Source organism: Lindgomyces ingoldianus, assembly GCF_010093535.1.
Source record: "Lindgomyces ingoldianus strain ATCC 200398 unplaced genomic scaffold BDR25scaffold_1, whole genome shotgun sequence".
Classification (NCBI taxonomy): domain Eukaryota; kingdom Fungi; phylum Ascomycota; class Dothideomycetes; order Pleosporales; family Lindgomycetaceae; genus Lindgomyces; species Lindgomyces ingoldianus.
The window spans coordinates 2,666,480-2,686,712 of NW_022985162.1; the positions used below are offsets into that span (position 1 = coordinate 2,666,480).

The window sequence follows — 20,233 nt, forward strand, 5'->3', positions numbered from 1 at the left end:
TACCTCTGCCTCCGACCCTAAGGTTTACTCTCGTTACCCCCCTATCCTGCATTCCCTCTCTGTGACCTGTGTTTCCTGCTCGATACCTCTCACACTTTCCTGCTTCATCGCAAATGCGTCTTCTATCTATGTAATTGAGATCTTATCGGTATCATTGTTGTACACAAGGTTGTCGACATTATGACCTAAAGCCAGCTTCATGATGTTTAATAGAACGTAGTACTGTTCCTACTGTTACTAATAGTAGCAACTCTTAGCAGTTAGAACAAAAGTGAATTAACATCTGTTACAGCACGGTTAATAAGGCTATAGTTGCTGTAATAGCTGCCTGTACTAATTTATTTCTTAGCGTTTTAGTAACGCGTTCGCAGAGGACGTTTTCACGCGTAGTAGTACAAGGGCTGCTGTGAAACAGGAGGCACGGCTGGCAAATAAGCTGTAGCAGTGCATTAACACTGCTTAATCTAACTTTTTTTATTCCAGCTAAAGAGAATATAATCTACTGTAGAATTAGGCATAAGTAGTGTACATAGCTAGTGTCACAGTTATGTTACAGCTATCCAACCCCTGAGTACCCTGGGTTTGGCACGGGGTATATAGGCTCCTTGGCCTCCGTACCTCTGCCTCCGACCCTAAGGTTTACTCTCTCGTTACCCCCCTATCCTGCATTCCCTCTCTCTGTGCCTCGTGCTTCTTGCTCTATACCTCTCACAGTTAGTACCTGTAGGGAACTCTAACACAATGCATCTAAACAATAGTAAGATAGTAAGGCTAGCGCAACTTTCTCTGCACACATTCTATAACTAATTAGACTAGACTAGCATGCATAGCTCTTACAGAACACTAATAATGTACACTACTTATGCTTAATACGATAGTATAGAGATCTACTTAGTAGCATTAAATTAGATCCTTGCGGAGCAAAGGTGAGGTAGTGGTGTATGGGAGGGAGGTGGAGTAAAGAGGGAGTAAGATGACCGATGTGTTTATACTATCGTGAATGGAGAATAATCTTCACACGCTTCTGATTAGGAAGGATATCAAGTATATTGCTATACCTAGGACTGTGTCACGTGTTGAAGAATAACCACGACCTTCCACCAGAAGTGGGAAGTCGAGACTATATACCTAAGGATGGTCACAGACTTCCTTAGGGTGGTGGCAACCTAAACCTGCGACCACTCTTCTGATCCCTAGTATGCGCTATACCTGTCCTGAAGCATCACGTGATATGACCTCTGCGGGCCGTGCCCTCACCGGCATCGGTCTGTCCTTCCTCCCTGGCCCAGCCAGCGGTCGTAACACTAGCATCTTATAAATAATGTAAGTGTCACGATCGGCATGCTCAAGCTACAAGCAAGAGGGGGTGTAACCTAAATAGATTGAAGGAGCAGAAGAGCTGCTTCGCCAGTTTAAAGATATAACTCTTGTCAAGGTGCTAAGCGCAGTGGCAAAAGGGGAACTGATACCACAAACATGTGATGCGGGCACGCGCCGTCACAGTAAGACTTTTATAACTTTTTAAGCTTTTTTTTTTAATAATAACTCCCTCTAAAGCTTTAGCACCCTTAACCTTATATAATACAGTGGTGTACGCTAGCTGTAAGGCCGGATGTCCCAGAACGGGAGTGTATGGCCTCAGCTGACCTGTTTGGAGGTCACATGACCTGTGCTTCATACATAAGCACGAATCCTGACAAGCGAGGCTTGGCAGCAATTCGTCTCTCCTACAATACACTCCTATCTCTCCAAGACCTTGCTCTCAGTGCTATCCGTGCTATCTACTATCCCATCTTTACATTCAAATCGCTCACAAGCCAGTATACCGCTCGAGAGCAACATTCCCACGCAATGGTGTCGACGCGATCGGATGCAACCGGCACTCTGGGACCGCCTGAGGAGCCGATTGACACAGCTGCTCCTGGTAATACCCAACCAAGGTTAACACCATCGCGTGGGAGGGTTGCTCTCGAGCGGTATACTGGCTTGTGTGAGCAATTTGAATGTAAAGGTGGGATAGTAGATAGCACGGATAGCACTGAGAGCAAGGTCTTGGAGAGATAGGAGTGTATTGTAGGAGAGACGAATTGCTGCCAAGCCTCGCTTGTCAGGATTCGTGCTTATGTATGAAGCACAGGTCATGTGACCTCCAAACAGGTCAGCTGAGGCCATACACTCCCGTTCTGGGACATCCGGCCTTACAGCTAGCGTACACCACTGTATTATATAAGGTTAAGGGTGCTAAAGCTTTAGAGGGAGTTATTATTAAAAAAAAAAGCTTAAAAAGTTATAAAAGTCTTACTGTGACGGCGCGTGCCCGCATCACATGTTTGTGGTATCAGTTCCCCTTTTGCCACTGCGCTTAGCACCTTGACAAGAGTTATATCTTTAAACTGGCGAAGCAGCTCTTCTGCTCCTTCAATCTATTTAGGTTACACCCCCTCTTGCTTGTAGCTTGAGCATGCCGATCGTGACACTTACATTATTTATAAGATGCTAGTGTTACGACCGCTGGCTGGGCCAGGGAGGAAGGACAGACCGATGCCGGTGAGGGCACGGCCCGCAGAGGTCATATCACGTGATGCTTCAGGACAGGTATAGCGCATACTAGGGATCAGAAGAGTGGTCGCAGGTTTAGGTTGCCACCACCCTAAGGAAGTCTGTGACCATCCTTAGGTATATAGTCTCGACTTCCCACTTCTGGTGGAAGGTCGTGGTTATTCTTCAACACGTGACACAGTCCTAGGTATAGCAATATACTTGATATCCTTCCTAATCAGAAGCGTGTGAAGATTATTCTCCATTCACGATAGTATAAACACATCGGTCATCTTACTCCCTCTTTACTCCACCTCCCTCCCATACACCACTACCTCACCTTTGCTCCGCAAGGATCTAATTTAATGCTACTAAGTAGATCTCTATACTATCGTATTAAGCATAAGTAGTGTACATTATTAGTGTTCTGTAAGAGCTATGCATGCTAGTCTAGTCTAATTAGTTATAGAATGTGTGCAGAGAAAGTTGCGCTAGCCTTACTATCTTACTATTGTTTAGATGCATTGTGTTAGAGTTCCCTACAGGTACTAACTGTGAGAGGTATAGAGCAAGAAGCACGAGGCACAGAGAGAGGGAATGCAGGATAGGGGGGTAACGAGAGAGTAAACCTTAGGGTCGGAGGCAGAGGTACGGAGGCCAAGGAGCCTATATACCCCGTGCCAAACCCAGGGTACTCAGGGGTTGGATAGCTGTAACATAACTGTGACACTAGCTATGTACACTACTTATGCCTAATTCTACAGTAGATTATATTCTCTTTAGCTGGAATAAAAAAAGTTAGATTAAGCAGTGTTAATGCACTGCTACAGCTTATTTGCCAGCCGTGCCTCCTGTTTCACAGCAGCCCTTGTACTACTACGCGTGAAAACGTCCTCTGCGAACGCGTTACTAAAACGCTAAGAAATAAATTAGTACAGGCAGCTATTACAGCAACTATAGCCTTATTAACCGTGCTGTAACAGATGTTAATTCACTTTTGTTCTAACTGCTAAGAGTTGCTACTATTAGTAACAGTAGGAACAGTACTACGTTCTATTAAACATCATGAAGCTGGCTTTAGGTCATAATGTCGACAACCTTGTGTACAACAATGATACCGATAAGATCTCAATTACATAGATAGAAGACGCATTTGCGATGAAGCAGGAAAGTGTGAGAGGTATCGAGCAGGAAACACAGGTCACAGAGAGGGAATGCAGGATAGGGGGGTAACGAGAGTAAACCTTAGGGTCGGAGGCAGAGGTACGGAGGCCGAGGAGCCTATATACCCCGTGCCAAGCCCTTAGGGTACTCAGGGTTGGATAGATGTAACAACTGTGACAGAAAGTGGAGAATATGACTATGTTGTAATCGCATTGCCATTTTCCAAAGTCGGACTCACGGATGCCAAAGTACTCATCTCTCCTAAGCCAAGCCATATCAACAATGTGCTATCAAAAGTCTTGCAAATTCGCACTATATTACAAGACGGGATTCTGAGAGAAGTTGGACTCTCCCATTATCAGCGGTTGTGGTGCAAGTCATATTCCGGGGATCCGGCCAGTATGCTATCCAGCATATGCGATCAACTCGTCATGGCCAGGCGTAGTACTCGCATCGTATTCCAGTGGCACTCCGGGCTAATCTCTGATTGCCGCTAGCAATTCACCGGCTGCTGTGATCGACAATGCTGGGAAGTCGATAAGCATCATGCCGGCACCTAGGCAGCTCTAAACTTAAGTTAAGAGGGCCTCTACCTTCCAGCATACTATGAAACCGAGTTCAAGACCATATTCGTGGGAAAGCGCAGGAACTACACCCACACATGGATCTTCTCAGCGCTAGACTCCGCAGTGGCAGTTGCTTTTGGACATGGGGTTAGTAAATGAAGCGAAGGAGGTGGTTGAACGAGGGATGGGGAGATGTATTCATTTGTGAATGGATAAGCAAGGCGAGTAGAAGTAGCGACAATTCACGAGGAAAATGGCGTCCTGATAATTGAACGAAAAATGTATCCTGTGTAAACATGTCGTTTTGCAATATGCCTAAACCTGAGCCCAATTAATTTCGGCATAGGCTGATAACCTGTGAGTAGTTTCTTTAAATCCATCAAGAGATCAAATTGATCAAACCATCTCCTATGCTATTATATAGTAAGGGGCGAATACACAGTAGATGCCACCCATCTATATCCAGCGAGAGAGTAGTTTGTGGTCACGAGGATAGCATCCCGAAATCGGATCTTCTGGTTATCTCTGCTCCCATGATACTTCTCACCATCACCACATCACATAAACTGATGTATGAGCACATGAGGCATTTAAGAATCTTTGAGGAGGAAGTGTATACGACGCAGTGAATGACAAATTTTACGACGTCGAGACATAAAACCTCTCCTTAACGCCAAACATGCGCTCCCCCTTAAGGAAATGATGAAAAACCCACCTCCTAGCGTTCAGAGTCTAAATTGGGGTATAAAAACATATTAGAGGAAAGAAAAGCAACATCACTCCTTACCACTCCTTTTTTCATCGAAATATAATAATCCCACCTGTTACCAAACACAACGCCAACACAACAAGTTGCCACCTCTCGAATCCCGTCCCCAAACCCCTCACACCTCCTGAATTCCCAGGAGGATCGCTCTGTCTCGCCTGCCCTCCACCCTCAGTAATCGATGCATTCGGAGTTCCGCCACCAGCTCCTGTCGTTCGACTCGCTTCTGCTGCTTGGCTCTGGCTACTTGCCACACTCGCGCTACTCGCACTAGAGATAAACGAAGCCTCTTTACTCTGTAGGATCTCGGAGGCGGGCTTAAACCCTGAATTTGCTGCTAAGCAAGCTGTTGGCAGTGGGAAATTTGTTTCGAAAACGTTGACAGAGGTCTCAAATGGGATACCATCAAAGATGTTAGGGACTCTGAAGGCGGCGCCAACGCCGATGGCGAGGTTGATAGAGGCTTCAACTAGAACAAGAGGACCGATTTCGGATACCAGGCTAGGGATGACGGAAGCCGGGAGAAATGATGAGTTCGATGTTAGACTGGGAGATGTTTGATTTGTCCAATGCGGAGATGTGCTGTTCGCGGGGTTGGTTGAGTTGTTGGAAGGGAGGGCATTGCACTCCGAATCTGCGCCATCTTTCTTCGTAGAGAATTTGGCTTCGAGACTCGGTAGGTCCATGAATACGGAGACTTGACTTTCGATGAAGCCGTCTATAAATTCGAAGCCGACAGGGATGATAGGGCGGAAGCCGAGGCCGAGAGTGAGCTCGACATCAGAGATGTTTGCTGTGAAAGGTAGGGCGGAGATTTCGGCACCATCGAAACCGGCTTTACTTGCATTGCCGAGGTCAGGGAAGGGGATGTTGATTTTGGAGTTGGTAGGTACCTTTGCTGCAGCGTTAGCAAGTCTCGTTTCGATACTTTCGAATCTAGTATTATCATATAACGTGGGATATTTCAGGGGTTAGCTTAGGGCAGAATTTAGCATCCTGTTGACGTTGTCCCTAATTCCAAGAGTTTCAACAGACAGGCTCCATCGTGGTCATGTTCCATGCTATGTGATAATGTAGCCCAGGTGGATGGAAATGCACTCACCCATAGATCGAAGCCATACGTAGCTTCGATACCACCCGACACCTCATACGAAGCCTGAATCGTCGCGTTGAAAGACACACCCGCTTTCCCCAGCTTCGGGATAGAAAATCCCACAATCGGGAGGTCGAACAGTGAGAGAGCAAACTGCCCGCTCACTTTTGGCTTACTGAACAATTCAATATGGGCAGTCAAGCCGTTCGCTTCTAGCTCTATAAACCCACTATGAAACGCTTGTAGTGCTAAACCCTCTGGATTGCCAAGGGCTGTTGGGATGAAACCGGAATTTACGTCGAAGTTACCCTGCGTGAGGAGTATATAGCCGGTTGTGGTACAGTTTTTGCAGCCTACTTCGACAGGAAGAGTTGGGATGCCGACCAGATCTTCAAGCCCACTTAGAAAACTGGGGGCGCTGAAGGTAGAATTCAAAGTTTGGAAGGCGAGGTTAAAGGACGCGGAGTTTACGTCATCCGGGATGTTGGTTGGGACCGGGGGAGCGGCAGTTATATTCGTGGCGGCGAAAGAGACGGGTGTTTCTGCTATAACTGAGAGAGGGCCTGAAGCAGTTGTTTGGGCTGGCACGGTCGTAGTTGGAGCAGAGACTTGTCTTCGCCTGCGTACCTTCTGGAAATCCGAATGCCGCCGGAGGAGATGGCCCTCAGTGGTGTATCCAAAATCAATGTTGAACCTTGTGAAGGCTCGCTTCCACGACGATTCTACGATCGAGAGCTCGAGGGAAAACTCGTCTGCGGAGACGGCGACGTTACGAACCCTACGGAAGTTAATATGATATCAGAATCCTGAGAGTATCCAGTGATCTTACTCGAAGACGGATCGTTCTCCCTCCTGGTTACAACTCGCATGTGAAGTAATAATCAGTCCTCCGTTGTCTCCAGAACAAGCATGTCTAGCGTCCCTAGCCGAAACAGTATCGACAAAATCTAGTCTCATTTTGCCGTCTTCACACTTCACATCTTGTAGGTGGTGCTCAAAGTCTTCCAAATTGAAAACAGGAGCTTCGGAGCTTACTCGAACCTGAGATGCGAATATTGAATCGCTCTGCCAACCGTTCTCCTCTGATCAATGTAAGCTAAGGTCGGCATAGAGTTAGGATTTAGCACTCACTTTCGATATACGCCAACTCAGCATCATATCTCTTCTCAATTCTCATGCTGCGTCGGAATAAATCGGACCGTTTGGTAGCCGCCCGTAGCACTCGGTCTGGAGGTGGAGGAGCGGCATATTTTGCTAATACTTCGGTACTCAGGTATCCAGCTAAGAGGAGAATATAGACTTTTGGGAGTTGGAAGAAACCCATGCTGAATGGCTACCGGAGGCTATGCGAAAGAGAAGAAGATAGGAATCAGGACTAAGAATAAGGGCCTGCTTCAACGAACCCTCGAACGAAAGCCGACAATACTCTCTTAGAGCATGACAAAATATCGTAGGTATGCAGAAAGAAAGAGGCAGACAAAGTCCCACAAAGAGAAAACAGACTTAAAGAAGGACTATATCTCACAAGACCTAGAGTGTCAGTAACTGGGGCCGACATCTGCTAGATAAACAATCTCATCACCCTGCAGACGGTACAGGCAAATGGCTCACTCCTCCGCCCGCGGACTACCAACACCGCATCCACGTCTCTCTACCCTTGACCACCAAGAAATCACACGACGTTTACATTGGCCCGTTGGTTGCCTTAGTCCTTCCTCTCCAAATCTCGTCTCACAATCCCAGACCATCTAGCATCTCGCACAGTGGGGGCTAACATGTTGTGTAAAATCGAGGCTCAGCAATACTTACTGGATTGCTATAGGAGGAAAATAGAGAAGGACCGGATCTTTTCTTTGTGGAGAAGAGGGTGAAACGTATAGAGCCGCGAACGTACATTACCGCCGCAGGATACGAAGGGCGTGCAGGGTACGTGCGAGGTACGGACTCCTGGCGCTAGTACCGGAAGGAGACTAGCGGGAGGGACGTTGTTAGCGGGATCAGCCTTGCGGTGCATGAAGGAACACCTTCGACTGATATTTTTAGGCCTGCTGTGCAATGCAAAGGGTTAAGATGTATCGGTTGTGAGCGAACCATTTGTTACAAAGAGCAATGTTTTGAACAGAAAACAATCGCTGAGAGTACTGCACGGGTTCTTTCCAGCACTTGGAAAGTTCGGGCTTCCGACGACGGACTTCGCCACCAGGCCTCCTCTTGTTCAATCTCCAACCAACCTCCAAAGGCAAGCCCCGGCCCCGGGGTTCTCCCGAATTCTCACGCAAGACGCCACTCCCACTCCTCCATCGAGAGCAAAGTCGCACCTGGCAACAGTCGCGCGCTTGCAGTCCTTCATCCTCTCCCTCATCCACCGAAAGCCTCGCCGCAAGCATACATAAGCCCTCCCGCCCCGCCCCGCCATTCCGCGACACCTGTCCTTGTGTTTTCTGCAAGGAGGCGGCGAAGCATCTATTCGATACTCAAGTATTCTGACAATTCTAGCAACAGGCGCCTGCCGCCACATGCATTCATCAACGCGCTCTCCAAGTGGTTGACGTACTATCAACAATTGCTTCTTATAGGCTGCACTCTTATGAACACCTGCTTCGATAGATACTGTTTCTTGTTACCTAGCGTGGAACATAATAAGGTATTGTAGGACATAATTTTGTACTTCACTAACGCTCTCTAATAATCTGGCAAGAAGTGTGACAGAAAAAGTTACCCTATCTATGTCCTATGTTATGTAGTAACATTCTCTACAACTGATCGAATATTCAAACTACTCGAACTTTCAGCTCGTAGTTGCCTTTTCGCACGATATTTTCACTATTCCTCTTGTCTTGGGTCCTCCATGGGAAGCGGCAATGCTGCTCCCTCCGCTACTATTAACAAGAATACCAATATTTCTCTACGAACAAACACATGTTAAATCACATCCACATGTCTTGTCTGCGCCGCACACGACAATATGCGTAGCACAGCCATTCTCTCCTTAGCCCCCTTCCCAAGACCAAGAGTCCACTATACCTTTATCCCCAACTTGTCTTCATAACGATCGCCGTAGCCCCTGCTTGCCCGGAGTCAAGGACCCGGAGCTCTAGGCTACGTTTCAGATCACGTTTTTCGCACGAAGAGAGTTCGATGAAGGGGCTGAAATCCTCCGCCAAGAACTGATGCTAATTAACTAGGATGGGATCGATCGCATCGGGTCGGAGTGCATGCCCATGCTCGGAGAATTTTGTGAGATGCCGATATTAGATAGGATTTTGGAGGTGTGAAGCCGGATGGGTGTAGTGGGTTGATAGAATTACGCTGCCTGTGGAGTTGGGAGTTGCTCTAAAGTTGGTGGACAGCGAGACTATAGAGAGTGCAGTTATCAAACTGCTGTCATATTATGGTACATGGTGGTCTGATCAATTGGTTTTCACAATAGAAAGCAAAAAAAAATGTGGGGGATATCTTGACATGGGGATACTCAAAAGTCCAACTCCAAAAAATATGTCGAAAACTTCCAACGCCTGGACGATGCCAACCTAATCCATTCCAGTGCATTGCCTGCACCAAGGCTGTCTTCCAAACGGCACAGGTAGAAGTACATAAGCATAAAAGCGGCTTGAGAAATCAAAACCAATAGCTACCCATTACGCCACCCACCCGGGACTCTCGCATTCGGAGAAAGACTACCGCTACTGAAAGCCCATTTTCAGAATATGCGGTTTGCGTTTTTCAAGATCAAGAATAGCTTGACCGAACATTCCATTCGCCCATGAGAACCTGGAACTTCAATTAGCACGGCCTAGCGCCTCACTCTTCTTTTGTAGTCCTTGATTTAAGATGTTGGGAAGGAAGCAGAGGGGAAGAAAAGGAAAATAAAGACTCACCACTGCCTCGTCCAATCCCCATCCCTATGGCTATGCACACTCTCATGCATCAACCCAAACCCATCCGTACTCCCCACCAAATCCCTCAAATTCCGCACAATCTCGTCATCGCTATCGCTCGTCAAAATCGTCATAATACTAGCCATTGGCCACGCACGTCCCGGAAGCGTATGCGGACTGCCAATCCCCGTGATCGCAGGACCCCAGGAGAAGTACGGATTATCTCTCGATAATAACCTTTTGCGTGTGTTTTGGTAGACTTTATCGTTGCGCGGAAGATATCCGAGGAATGGCGCGGAGAGTAGGGAGGGGATGTTAGGGTCATCCATCATGTTCGCACTGCCGTAGCCGTCGACTTCATACGCGAAAATATCGCCATATTTAGCGTCCCGGACAACGCCGTACTTATCAATACCCGTGCGGATCCCCGTTGACATTGTGCGCATCCAGTCAGTCAAATTCCCACCCGCGGGCTCGACCTTGGCCATGATGGCCGCGGAGGTATTGAGTGCGTGGCTGAACATCATGTTAGATGGGATGAGATATTGATACGTACACGCGTCGTCGCTAGGGCGGTGGAATGAGCGGATGAGACCAATGTTGCCTCTATGCGGCGAGCCGTTGCAATCGTTGATTGGGGTTCCACCGTATGGTGCGCAATATGTGTATGGTGTGTGTAGCCAGGTCCCGTCATCGGCATAGCTGTCCATCGTCATACTCTGCGCGGTTTCGAGAACCTTTGAAACTGCAGCTGTCCAGTTGAATTTCCCGAAGAAAGCGTAGTCCTGCGTAGCGTTTACGTAGTCGTTGCTGAGCTGGAGAAACGAGGCTAGGGAATCAAGTTCCCAATTACATGAGAAGACCTTGAAGTAGTCGTAGGCAGGGGAGATGGAGTCGCTGTTTATACTACTCTTCGTTGGGATCCCACTTTCATCCGGCGCTTGGAAGGCGTTACAAAATGGGGCAGTCAGGATATATCTTGCTTGAAGATTAATCGCGCCACGAAACACACTAGCCAGCGAGTCTCTCGATTCATTTGCACGGAGAACGGGTAGATAGGCTTGGAGTTGGTTCGCCGAATCTCGCAACCACATCGCCTCAATATCACCTGTGACCACAAACGTTAATTCCTCCTCTTCTCCATCAGTCCGATTCGCAAGGCCCCGCCATCCAATCGTCGTGTCCAGGGTGCTTGGCCAAGAATTTTCGAAAACACGGAAGAGGTCCGGATCCACAATTTCCTTCTTCAACCGCGCGATCGTGTCCTCAACTTCCTGGGATGGAAAAGTCCGACATGATTGAATCGGCCTTGCAAATGAGAGATTCCAGCGGCCGGTGGAGAAAGGGCCATGTTTCTGATATGCGTAGGACGAGTAGAATGGACATTGCGCATCGGCGAGTGCCCCTGATAATGCCAAGATGGCGAGGTTTGAGAGGCGCAGCAACATCATAGTGGCTAGTGGGGGCACTGGAGGTGCTCGTTACTTCATGCTGGAAGACCCAAAGTGAATGATTGAATGACCATACTCCAGAAATCAGGGACCGACGTGGAAAGAAAGGTGAAAGGTCAGTCCGAGGAATGTGGAGTTTGAGGTTCGTGAACAGGTGGCGCGGAGCCAAGAATTGGCGCTTTCTGTGTCACGTTCACGGCGGATGGCGAATCAAGAAGGCGTAATTCACCAGGGTGAATTGTGACTCGCCGAAACCTATAGGCACGAAGGATGCAGTGACAAGCAACATGGAAATAGAACTCTTAACTACACACACCAACAAGAATTGAAGATGGTGGTTCGAGCAATGCATTGGAGTCCGCTGATCTTCCCACATCTAAATAGATTAATCGCCAAGCCTCAAACGAGCCGTGCCGACATTAGTGAACACCACAATCATGCATGTCTATCAATCCCAAGATATTTATCGTGACTCTCTATCGTTTTCAATCATCCTTTCACAATAGCCCTTACTCTCCTTCTCTCCTCCGCATCCAGTACCCAAGGAATACCTAATTCACCACCGGCCTCTTCATTGACGACATCGTCCCATTCATCATCCTCCATATTCATGATCAGCGTCATCTGCGTGCATTTTGTGAACGCATCACGGAGTCCGTATTTTCCACCTGCGACTGCTGCGTTGATAATTCCAGCAATGTCTCGCTCAAGTCTACCTGCGCCCAATTCGTTAACCCTTCCGTAGTAACTCTTGATTCGCTTTTCAAGTGTGGTTGCGAGATAGTTCATTGCGACCGTGAGAAGACGATCAAAGTTTGCGGGAGTTAGGATGCGTTTGATAGGACGAATCAAAGCACCCCAGCTCCGATCGAAGCGAGATTTCACTAGGTCTGTGTCATCGCCCTCGGCTTCTTCGTCCTGGGCGCCAGAATCATCTGATGGGGCGTAGTCGATGTCGCGAAAAGCATCTGCCAGAATTGGGCGAACACGAGGTTTCAGAACTTGATGGAAGGTTTCTCGGATGAGGTCACGAAGCAGCTCGGTGCTCTTGGAAGAGAAAGAATGTTCCATGGATTTCAAGATATTCTCGACAAAGACTGCATCATGGCCAAAGGGGAAGAGATCGTGGAGCGAAGAAGGGGAGGGGCCGTCCTGACTAGTGGCGGTTTGGGGTTGCCCGCCTATTCGGGTCATTATGCGCTTGATGTAGTCGTTTGCCACGTCCAGGTTGTTGATCTGGACGAGGAATGCAATTACTTTATCCTCTGGAGGTAGTGCACCTTGGATGATAGGCTTAAGATAACACTCATCTCTCATCTTTCGTTGGATCATCCCTATGAAGTCGGAGCTTAACACACGTCCAACATCAGGGACAACACTAGCCACAACAGCGCGCTGAGATGTCGCCAATGACCTTTGAAGGATCTGATTAACGATGTACATGACATCGTCTACTGCTGAAGAAATGAAAGGAGGGTTTGCACCGAGCGGTTTAGCTGGATTGAGATTCAGGTCGGATGGTGATTCGTCCAGCTGAAAGGCCTTTTCTACAGAACGTCGGAAGAAGAAGGTTGTCATGATGTTGAAGGGCTCGACCAGATGGGACGAGACCTTCTTGTGGAGGTTGCTGGTAGCTAAGAAATGAGGCATGACCAAGCCATGGTCAATACCAGTAGCATCTTCACGCTCTTGTGGCTAGCTTGGTGAGCAGGTGCTGTAAATGAATTCATGAGAAGACCTACAGCGCACTTGGAGGAGAGGAACCGCGAGTACAAGGCCCAACGTCCAAGCATCAGTGAGCTCTCTCCAAGTAATCCATCCACTTCCTTCATGTTGACGCCCTCATCCTCACTTGATCGCGCGGCATTGGCGGGCGAATTCGAGCGTGGGGTGCCTATTGCAGGCTTCGAAGCAAAGCTCTGAACTAGGAAAGAAAAGGCATATGATTTGATGTCGGTCAGTTTTCGATTGATCAATCGTTCATCCTGCCAGGTGTCGAGAATGATGCCGCCTTGAACATCGGCTTCAATCTGGAGACGTTCAATGACCTTGGCCATCATGCCAGGGCCATAGTGTTGCTCGACGAGAGGCTCATGGCCATCGACAATCTGGGCTATGTGCTCGAATAGTTTTGTGATTGTGTTGGTATAAAAGAAGCCTTCCTTCCTCTGGCCGGGGGGGGGAGAATTGAAGTTTGCCCGGGCTCTTGCCGCCACGCCCTGGCAGACATATCGACCATAGGCATCAAGGCCTGTATCAGCCCGCCCAATTAAGGGGAAGAGCTTGAAGAATCTTGTTACTCTCGATCCATCTCCTTCCTTTGCGGCCTTCTCAAACTCGCGCAGGAACAGGCCGCACAAAGACTCTGCCGCAGCATCCAGCGTCACGCGGGGAGGGTCAGGGACCTCCACCGTTGGCACAATCTCTTCCGCAAAGCTCCCATCTATGACGTCGTCGGGGATCTTGGAGGCTCGACTGAGATAGGCAGCCGCGGTTTCCCAATCCTGCGGGGCACCCATTGAGCCATCTACGCCAAGCACGCAGGCCTTCAGTTCGGCCACCTGCTCCACCACCTCGAGGGTGGCCTTGACGTTAGATTGCTCATAGTCCAGCCGCTTGACGGCGCTCGAAATTCGATGTGCGGTGGATGCAGCATCTGAAAGCATGCCATTGCTGATGGACCGGGTGTTGACGACGTGGGAGCCGAGGTGGGCGCGGAGCAGATCGAGCCGGCCGAGGTCACGGGACAGGTCCTTCTGCGATGCGATCAGGTCGTCCAGTCGCTGGGTGACGGTGGTCTCTTGATGGTGCAGGAGGGCCAGGGTGGCGTGGATGTCAGCCACAGAGGCGGCGGCATACATGGGATACGCAAGTTCAGGGTGGCCATTTCGCATCATATTGACATGACGGCATGAGGGGGGGGGGAGAAGCGCTGGGAAGCTGGATCGCGCGCAAAGGGAGGAGTATTTTTGGGGCGCTGATCGGCGACGGTGATATGTGGGCTTGTGTCGCGAGCTGCCAGCGGCTGGGGGAGTTGATTTGGTGACGTCGCTCCGGTGCTGCAGGGGCACCTCAGCCCAAACCATGAAAATGGCTGGCAAAACCCTCCTCCAACCACCAGGTCCAGTGTCTTTGCACACTTGAACAGCGCATTGTCGCACAAGCGACGCTACATCCCATCGCGCCCTGATTCTTCGTTTTTCTCTGCAAAATACTCCAAAGTCTTCGTTCAGACATTGAGACGTTCAGACGGGGAGACCTCACCAAAACATCTGCTTTTGGTGCACCGCCTCCCTCCCCCCCCCCCCACAGGCCTAGATTGCGCTCAAACGACGCACGCTGATTACGAGTCGACAGTACCACTCCTGCACACCAACGACGAGGGCGGAGAACAAAGCAATCTGACGGCCCCTCGAGCTCCCCAAATCCAATTGCCTCAATTGAACTGTCGCAGGCAGTCGCATTCTCAGTCGCAGGCTCGAGCGCGGTGTCACTGTGGAGCCCTTGCCCAAAACAAACTGCCTCTTCCATCCACCACGGCAGGGGCACTCGTTCTCATTTCCGCCACAGCGAGCATATCTTTCCGCAGCTGAAACCTTTTGTCGGCCCATGAAACCTTTTGTTAGCCCACCCCCATGCCTCTACCACAATTGCCGACCTCTTCAAAGTTTTAATTCCTCTGTCAGTCGTTGAGGTCGAGTCTCGAGTTGGCTGGTTGCTCTCCACGGCGACGCTGCGAATCCTCCGTCGTCTTTCGCAGCAACCCCACATCCGCACCGTGGGTCCACGTTGCGCGCCTCCCACCATGGACTCCGCTGGCAACCTCATCCTCGTCGCCCACGATGTCTATGCCCGGAGCGGCGGCGTGAGCTCTGACGCCTCCAAACGACCTCCCATATACAAAATCGTCGGACTAATACTAGCAATCTCCTCTGGCCTATTCATTGGAGTCTCCTTCGTTCTGAAGAAGCTTGGCTTGCTCAAGGCCAATGTCAAGTACAATGAAGAGGCCGGTGAGGGCTACGGCTACCTCAAGAATGTCTGGTGGTGGTCTGGCATGACCCTGATGATCATCGGAGAAATCTGCAACTTCGTCGCCTACGCATTCGTTGACGCTATTCTCGTTACTCCGCTAGGGGCTTTGTCAGTCGTCGTTACCACAATTCTATCTGCCATATTTCTCAAAGAGCGGCTGAGTTTCGTGGGGAAGGTTGGATGCTTCAATTGCATAATTGGATCCGTCGTCATCGTTATCAACGCGCCGTCACAGTCGGCCGTTGCCGATATTCAGGACATGAAGAAGCTGGTCATCGCCCCTGGATTCCTCAGCTACGCAGGAGTTATCATCGTTGGATGTGTTGTTATTGCTCTCTGGTTAGGACCCAAGTACGGCAAGAGGTCCATGATGGTCTATCTCAGCATTTGCAGTCTCATTGGAGGACTGAGCGTTGTGGCTACCCAAGGTCTCGGTGCTGCAATTGTGGCTCAGATTGGAGGAAAGTCGCAGTTCAAGGAGTGGTTCCTGTATGTTCTGCTCGTATTCGTGATCTCGACATTAGTTACCGAGATCATCTATCTCAATGTAAGTCTTCTTCGTAATCCTTGCCTCAGCATCCCTAACACTTGTTCAGAAAGCTCTGAATCTCTTCAACGCCGCCCTCGTCACCCCTACCTATTATGTCTTCTTTACCTCGTCCACTATCGTCACCTCCGCCATCCTTTTCCAGGGCTTCAAGGGCACTGCTGCAACCATCTCCACCGTCATTATGGGCTTCCTGCAAATCTGCACTGGAGTAGTCTTACTGCAGCTCTCCAAATCAGCCAAAGATGTTCCTGACGCCGCTGTGTTCAAGGGCGATCTCGACCAGGTTCGAACCGTTGCCGAGCAAGAAGAGCCGGAGTATGAGCCAAGAGCAGATACAATTCGTGGTGGCGGTGCGATCCTGCGGTCGCTCTCCAAGGCGAGGACCGAGAAGCAAGCCATGGAGGCAAAGAGGCTTCACGAAGAGCAGATGGAGCCCATTGGAGAAAATGAACAGGTCGAGTGGGACGGCCTGCGTAGGCGGAAAACTGTCGTGGAACCCGGTCAAACACAAACTCTCATTCGACATAAGACGATCCATCCACCCCTAGGAATGACGCACTTCCCTACTTCAGATGACGAGTCAGACAACGAATCCGACATCCACCCCGGCTTCTTCCGGCGCCTGCGATCGAGAGGGAAATCAAGGGATGGCCACCACCCCGTGCAACCATCCCCAATTGGACTCAGTTCTCTTCCCCCGCAACCAGGATCCACCGATGGAGCCGCAGACTCAAATTCAGAGAAAGAACACATATACGGCCTACCCCCCGGCCTACAGAAAGAACTGCAAGCAGACACCTCATACAAACCCCACGAAACAACTATCCAATTCGCACCCATTGCTTCCCCACCAAACCAAGATGGCCAGAAATCCCGCGATTCGCTCCATCCGCCAAAACCTCCACCTCATACGGCGAAGCGTCAATTTTCATTCCAGAATGTATTTCATCGCCACCGCTCGGGGTCCACGGGTGAAGGCGAGACCAGTGGAGTGAGGCCAACGAGCAGACATAGTCGCAAAACGAGTCGAGATAAGAGCACCCTCGCGACCGAAGAGGAGCGGCTTGGCCTTGTAAAAGGAGATTCACAAAACCTTCTTTCGATACCGCGGCGAGAACACAGCCCCGCCGCGTACTCCGACATAGACGAAGATTGGCAGATAGCAAGTCGAGACACCTCACCTGCACGCGGGAATTTGAGTCCCAGAGGTGGAGGCTTGGTTACCGTGCCTAGTGGATCTAGTCTTCCGGATTTCGCATTCGAGGGGAGGGGCCAGAGGACGGCGAGGAGGGTCGAGACGGAGGAGAGTGATAGTGGAAGCGGAAGGGAATATGACAAGGATGTTGAGAAGGGAGGGGATGGGGGTTCGGGCGCTTTTATCTAAGCGAGACTTGGTTCTGGATGCGATGCCTGAGCTGGGCTAGGCGTAAGTCTCCTTGTCACTTTCCTATGGGTGTCTGGCAAGTTCACGTCTGTCCATACTTTACGCTGCTTCTCTATCTGTCGGCCCTGGCTTGGATACATCAGGCGCCGATTTTTGGTCTTGTTTGCATACATGCATTTTTGGACGAGGCTGGAGCCCTGGGTCCTGAACTTGGATAGAGCATTGTGTATGAGTTTTTGCGAGGATCCTGTCTTGTATATTACATGATACCGACGTTTATGATCGCTAGCGGTGTTTTAGTATTGGGAGATGGATTTGGATATACCAAAGAGAAATTGGATTGGATAGCGATCCGAGGCGCTCGGATATGGTGAGGAGGGGATAGGAAAGGAGTAGGGTGTTAGAGTGGGAGCATACATCTTGCATCGTTATACTAGTGATGACATTGACACATATCCGTTGTCATGAATGCATATAATGATTTTTCTGTCCACCTTTATGGAAAACTCCCTTGAGCTCCACTTTCTGTCTGTCGTGTTTGAAGTACTCGACCCTGAGATTCTTTTTTTGTTAAAAGTCTGCATTCTATTAATTGCTAATTTCAGCAAGAACTAACAGGGATTAAACCTTCCCTGACCATGTTCCGCCTTGGGTGCAAATATGCTATGGGCACATAGACCATCCCGTACATTATCCCCCCTTTTGTCAGGTAGGCAGTTAGTAGGTTAGGGTATATAAATCACGCCAACCCTCGCACTCTTCCTTCCTCCATACTGTCTTAGAGGAATACATCTCCTCTGTAATGGTCCACTCGGTAAATTGATTGGTTTTATGAGCGTAGAGCCTCAAAATTGGGTACGCAAGTGACCCTAGGCTGTCCAGCGGGCGTGGAAAAAATCCCAAACTGTTACTAAGGATGGAAGACCTGTGACTAGACTCTCAAATGGAAATACTCTGTGAGCCCCATACGTTGGCGCCTGGGGACTGGGCTAGATGTCCAATCCTCCTGTATTCTACTCTACCGCCGCCAGGAACAAAAATAGCTACAATATGGTGGTCATAGAATCGCTTGCCTGCGACACCAGCCCTCTCTCAACCCTCTCTCAACCCTCTCTCGGCCTCCCCACACAAACCCTTTGGGTGCTACGTACACTCTCCACTTAAAATTGAAAACATGAGTGGGGGAACAAGCTAGTTGTGGGCACTTCGTTTGGGGTGTCTTAAAACAAACTAGCCGTAGCAAAATAATACAACTAGTCCTCTAATAACGCTTTAGAAACCACTTCGTGAGAGATAATTTAAGTATTCTAAAAATAACGCTACCACCAACTATGATGAGTGCTCTAAAAAAGCTGTTGAATTCGTGGATATGAGGCCAACCTGCCGTCCAATGCTTGCTTAGCTCCAATCCTCCACCAAAAAGAAGATGGTGAAGTAAGCAGCGAAGGGAGCCCCAGACCAAGAGCTCATCTTGGCCTAGGCCTTCTAAACAGGTTGGGAATCACATAAAATGGTAAAACTGAATCATTATAAGAGTTGAGTTGGGAACTTCTCAATCTCTCAGGCGTCACCTGAAATGCTTGCTTGCGCCCAAAAGACATACTCAATCGGCAAGAGAGCTGGGATGGGGTCTGCTAAAAATGTCGGTCTACGTCGGCAACGGTGAGATCCTGGTGCGGACTAAAAGGCTAGTACTCGGCTCCTACGCAATCCTAGTTTAAGTCCTCTCAAAAGACTGAGAATAACCAGAATACTTGCTTGACTCCTGGTTTGGGCTAAGAATATAAACGACCTCCTATCATAAGATTCTGCTCTGGGTCTTAAAAATTTTCTAACCCTGCTAGACACGATTTGACCTCGGAGCCGAATAAAAACAATAGTATTCACCAAATAAGGACGTAACCCGAGGCCTACACAAAGTTCGCACCTAAACTTGGAATTCTTTCTTGGTCCCTGGTTTAGACTAAAAACTGTCGAGAATCCCCGTTATGAAACCTAGTTCGAGTCTTCTATAATAGTCAGCTCGTACTTGAAATCCCTGCTTGGCTTCTAGACTACAGTGGAAACATGAACTACTCTCCCCATGAGCCTTTTATCTATATCAGACAGTGAATAGTCTTGGCCATTTCGTTGGAGTTTTCAAAATTGGGGCGAAGCTAGGTGGGAGTTAGAATGCGCAGAGAATAGCTACTGAGTATTATTTCTTGTTCTCGTTATCTATTTATTTGTAGGCTCTGGCGCAGTTACAGAATGTTAACATCAGAAGTGGCCACTGCCTGAAACAACGATTCTGACTGCCCGCTTCCCTGGAAGACCATACACATGTCCCGGGGAAGAGGAACTCCGCTGAAGCATTATGAAGCCTGAAAGAAATGGGGAAATCTACTCGCCATCAGCCCTCTACATCTAGTCTTCATAGAGAGGATAGTAAAGTCGTGCATATAGCATATACTGCGTGTACATTCGTTTGTTTTGTTCAGCTCATAGACCTGCAAAGAAAAGACCCATACAGGTAATAAAGAGTGCCGGAACTAGAGCGATTTAAAAAAGGATTATGTTCTGGATGAAAATAATGGAAATTACATGAGGGTGGGACGGCAAACTCAGCATTGCTGTATTGCCGTTAGAAAAACCCAACACCGCCATTCCGCCATATCATGTTCAGGGATCACCCACCATCAACACTCCAACGTCAATATATAAGTCTTGCTCACTAATTCTCATAATAATGTTGACATATTTGATTAGACACCAAGATTGCACTAGACCTTCTCGACACCTTTCAACGGCTTGAGTGGGCTGCGTACT

At 49.0% G+C, this 20,233-nt stretch overlaps 6 protein-coding genes across 6 annotated transcripts; 3 read left to right on the forward strand and 3 right to left on the reverse strand.

The window, feature by feature from the left end:
- Positions 1–1,000: 1,000 nt before the first annotated feature.
- BDR25DRAFT_348481 (uncharacterized protein) lies at positions 1,001–2,166 on the forward strand (the record flags this gene model as incomplete). The annotated part of the gene is made up of 8 exons (XM_033694420.1): positions 1,001–1,044; positions 1,083–1,113; positions 1,145–1,298; positions 1,351–1,410; positions 1,449–1,496; positions 1,622–2,011; positions 2,044–2,106; positions 2,138–2,166. 8 exons carry the CDS (start codon positions 1,001–1,003, stop codon positions 2,164–2,166), a joined length of 819 nt encoding a protein of 272 aa, XP_033555067.1.
- A 1,437-nt stretch (positions 2,167–3,603) lies between these two features.
- Positions 3,604–4,383, forward strand: BDR25DRAFT_348483 (uncharacterized protein; the record flags this gene model as incomplete). The annotated part of the gene is made up of 5 exons (XM_033694421.1): positions 3,604–3,639; positions 3,703–3,738; positions 3,846–4,165; positions 4,200–4,235; positions 4,287–4,383. The coding sequence occupies 5 exons, from the start codon at positions 3,604–3,606 to the stop codon at positions 4,381–4,383; spliced, it is 525 nt and encodes a 174-aa protein (XP_033555068.1).
- A 683-nt stretch (positions 4,384–5,066) lies between these two features.
- On the reverse strand, positions 5,067–7,626 carry BDR25DRAFT_338854 (uncharacterized protein; the record flags this gene model as incomplete). The annotated part of the gene is made up of 4 exons (XM_033693314.1): positions 7,259–7,626; positions 6,957–7,209; positions 6,137–6,905; positions 5,067–5,927 (listed from the first exon to the last, which is right to left on the reverse strand). Exons 1-4 carry the CDS (start codon positions 7,449–7,451, stop codon positions 5,067–5,069), a joined length of 2,076 nt encoding a protein of 691 aa, XP_033555069.1. The 5' UTR covers positions 7,452–7,626.
- A 1,909-nt stretch (positions 7,627–9,535) lies between these two features.
- Positions 9,536–14,398, reverse strand: BDR25DRAFT_330745 (COG4-domain-containing protein). The gene is made up of 4 exons (XM_033692560.1): positions 13,199–14,398; positions 11,970–13,151; positions 10,006–11,360; positions 9,536–9,898 (listed from the first exon to the last, which is right to left on the reverse strand). The coding sequence occupies exons 1-4, from the start codon at positions 14,351–14,353 to the stop codon at positions 9,811–9,813; spliced, it is 3,780 nt and encodes a 1,259-aa protein (XP_033555070.1). The 5' UTR covers positions 14,354–14,398; the 3' UTR covers positions 9,536–9,810.
- Positions 14,399–14,765: 367 nt separating this feature from the next.
- BDR25DRAFT_338857 (DUF803-domain-containing protein) lies at positions 14,766–17,875 on the forward strand. The gene is made up of 2 exons (XM_033693315.1): positions 14,766–16,038; positions 16,088–17,875. Exons 1-2 carry the CDS (start codon positions 15,262–15,264, stop codon positions 17,423–17,425), a joined length of 2,115 nt encoding a protein of 704 aa, XP_033555071.1. The 5' UTR covers positions 14,766–15,261; the 3' UTR covers positions 17,426–17,875.
- On the reverse strand, positions 17,685–20,035 carry BDR25DRAFT_348488 (uncharacterized protein; the record flags this gene model as incomplete). Its single annotated transcript, XM_033694422.1, has 19 exons — positions 17,685–17,785; positions 17,843–17,858; positions 17,920–17,978; positions 18,063–18,124; positions 18,183–18,299; positions 18,358–18,409; positions 18,448–18,493; positions 18,555–18,629; positions 18,756–18,910; positions 18,975–19,044; positions 19,078–19,105; positions 19,162–19,220; positions 19,274–19,335; positions 19,397–19,431; positions 19,484–19,497; positions 19,533–19,581; positions 19,699–19,807; positions 19,887–19,956; positions 20,009–20,035. 19 exons carry the CDS (start codon positions 20,033–20,035, stop codon positions 17,685–17,687), a joined length of 1,206 nt encoding a protein of 401 aa, XP_033555072.1.
- Between the last annotated feature and the right edge of the window lie 198 nt (positions 20,036–20,233).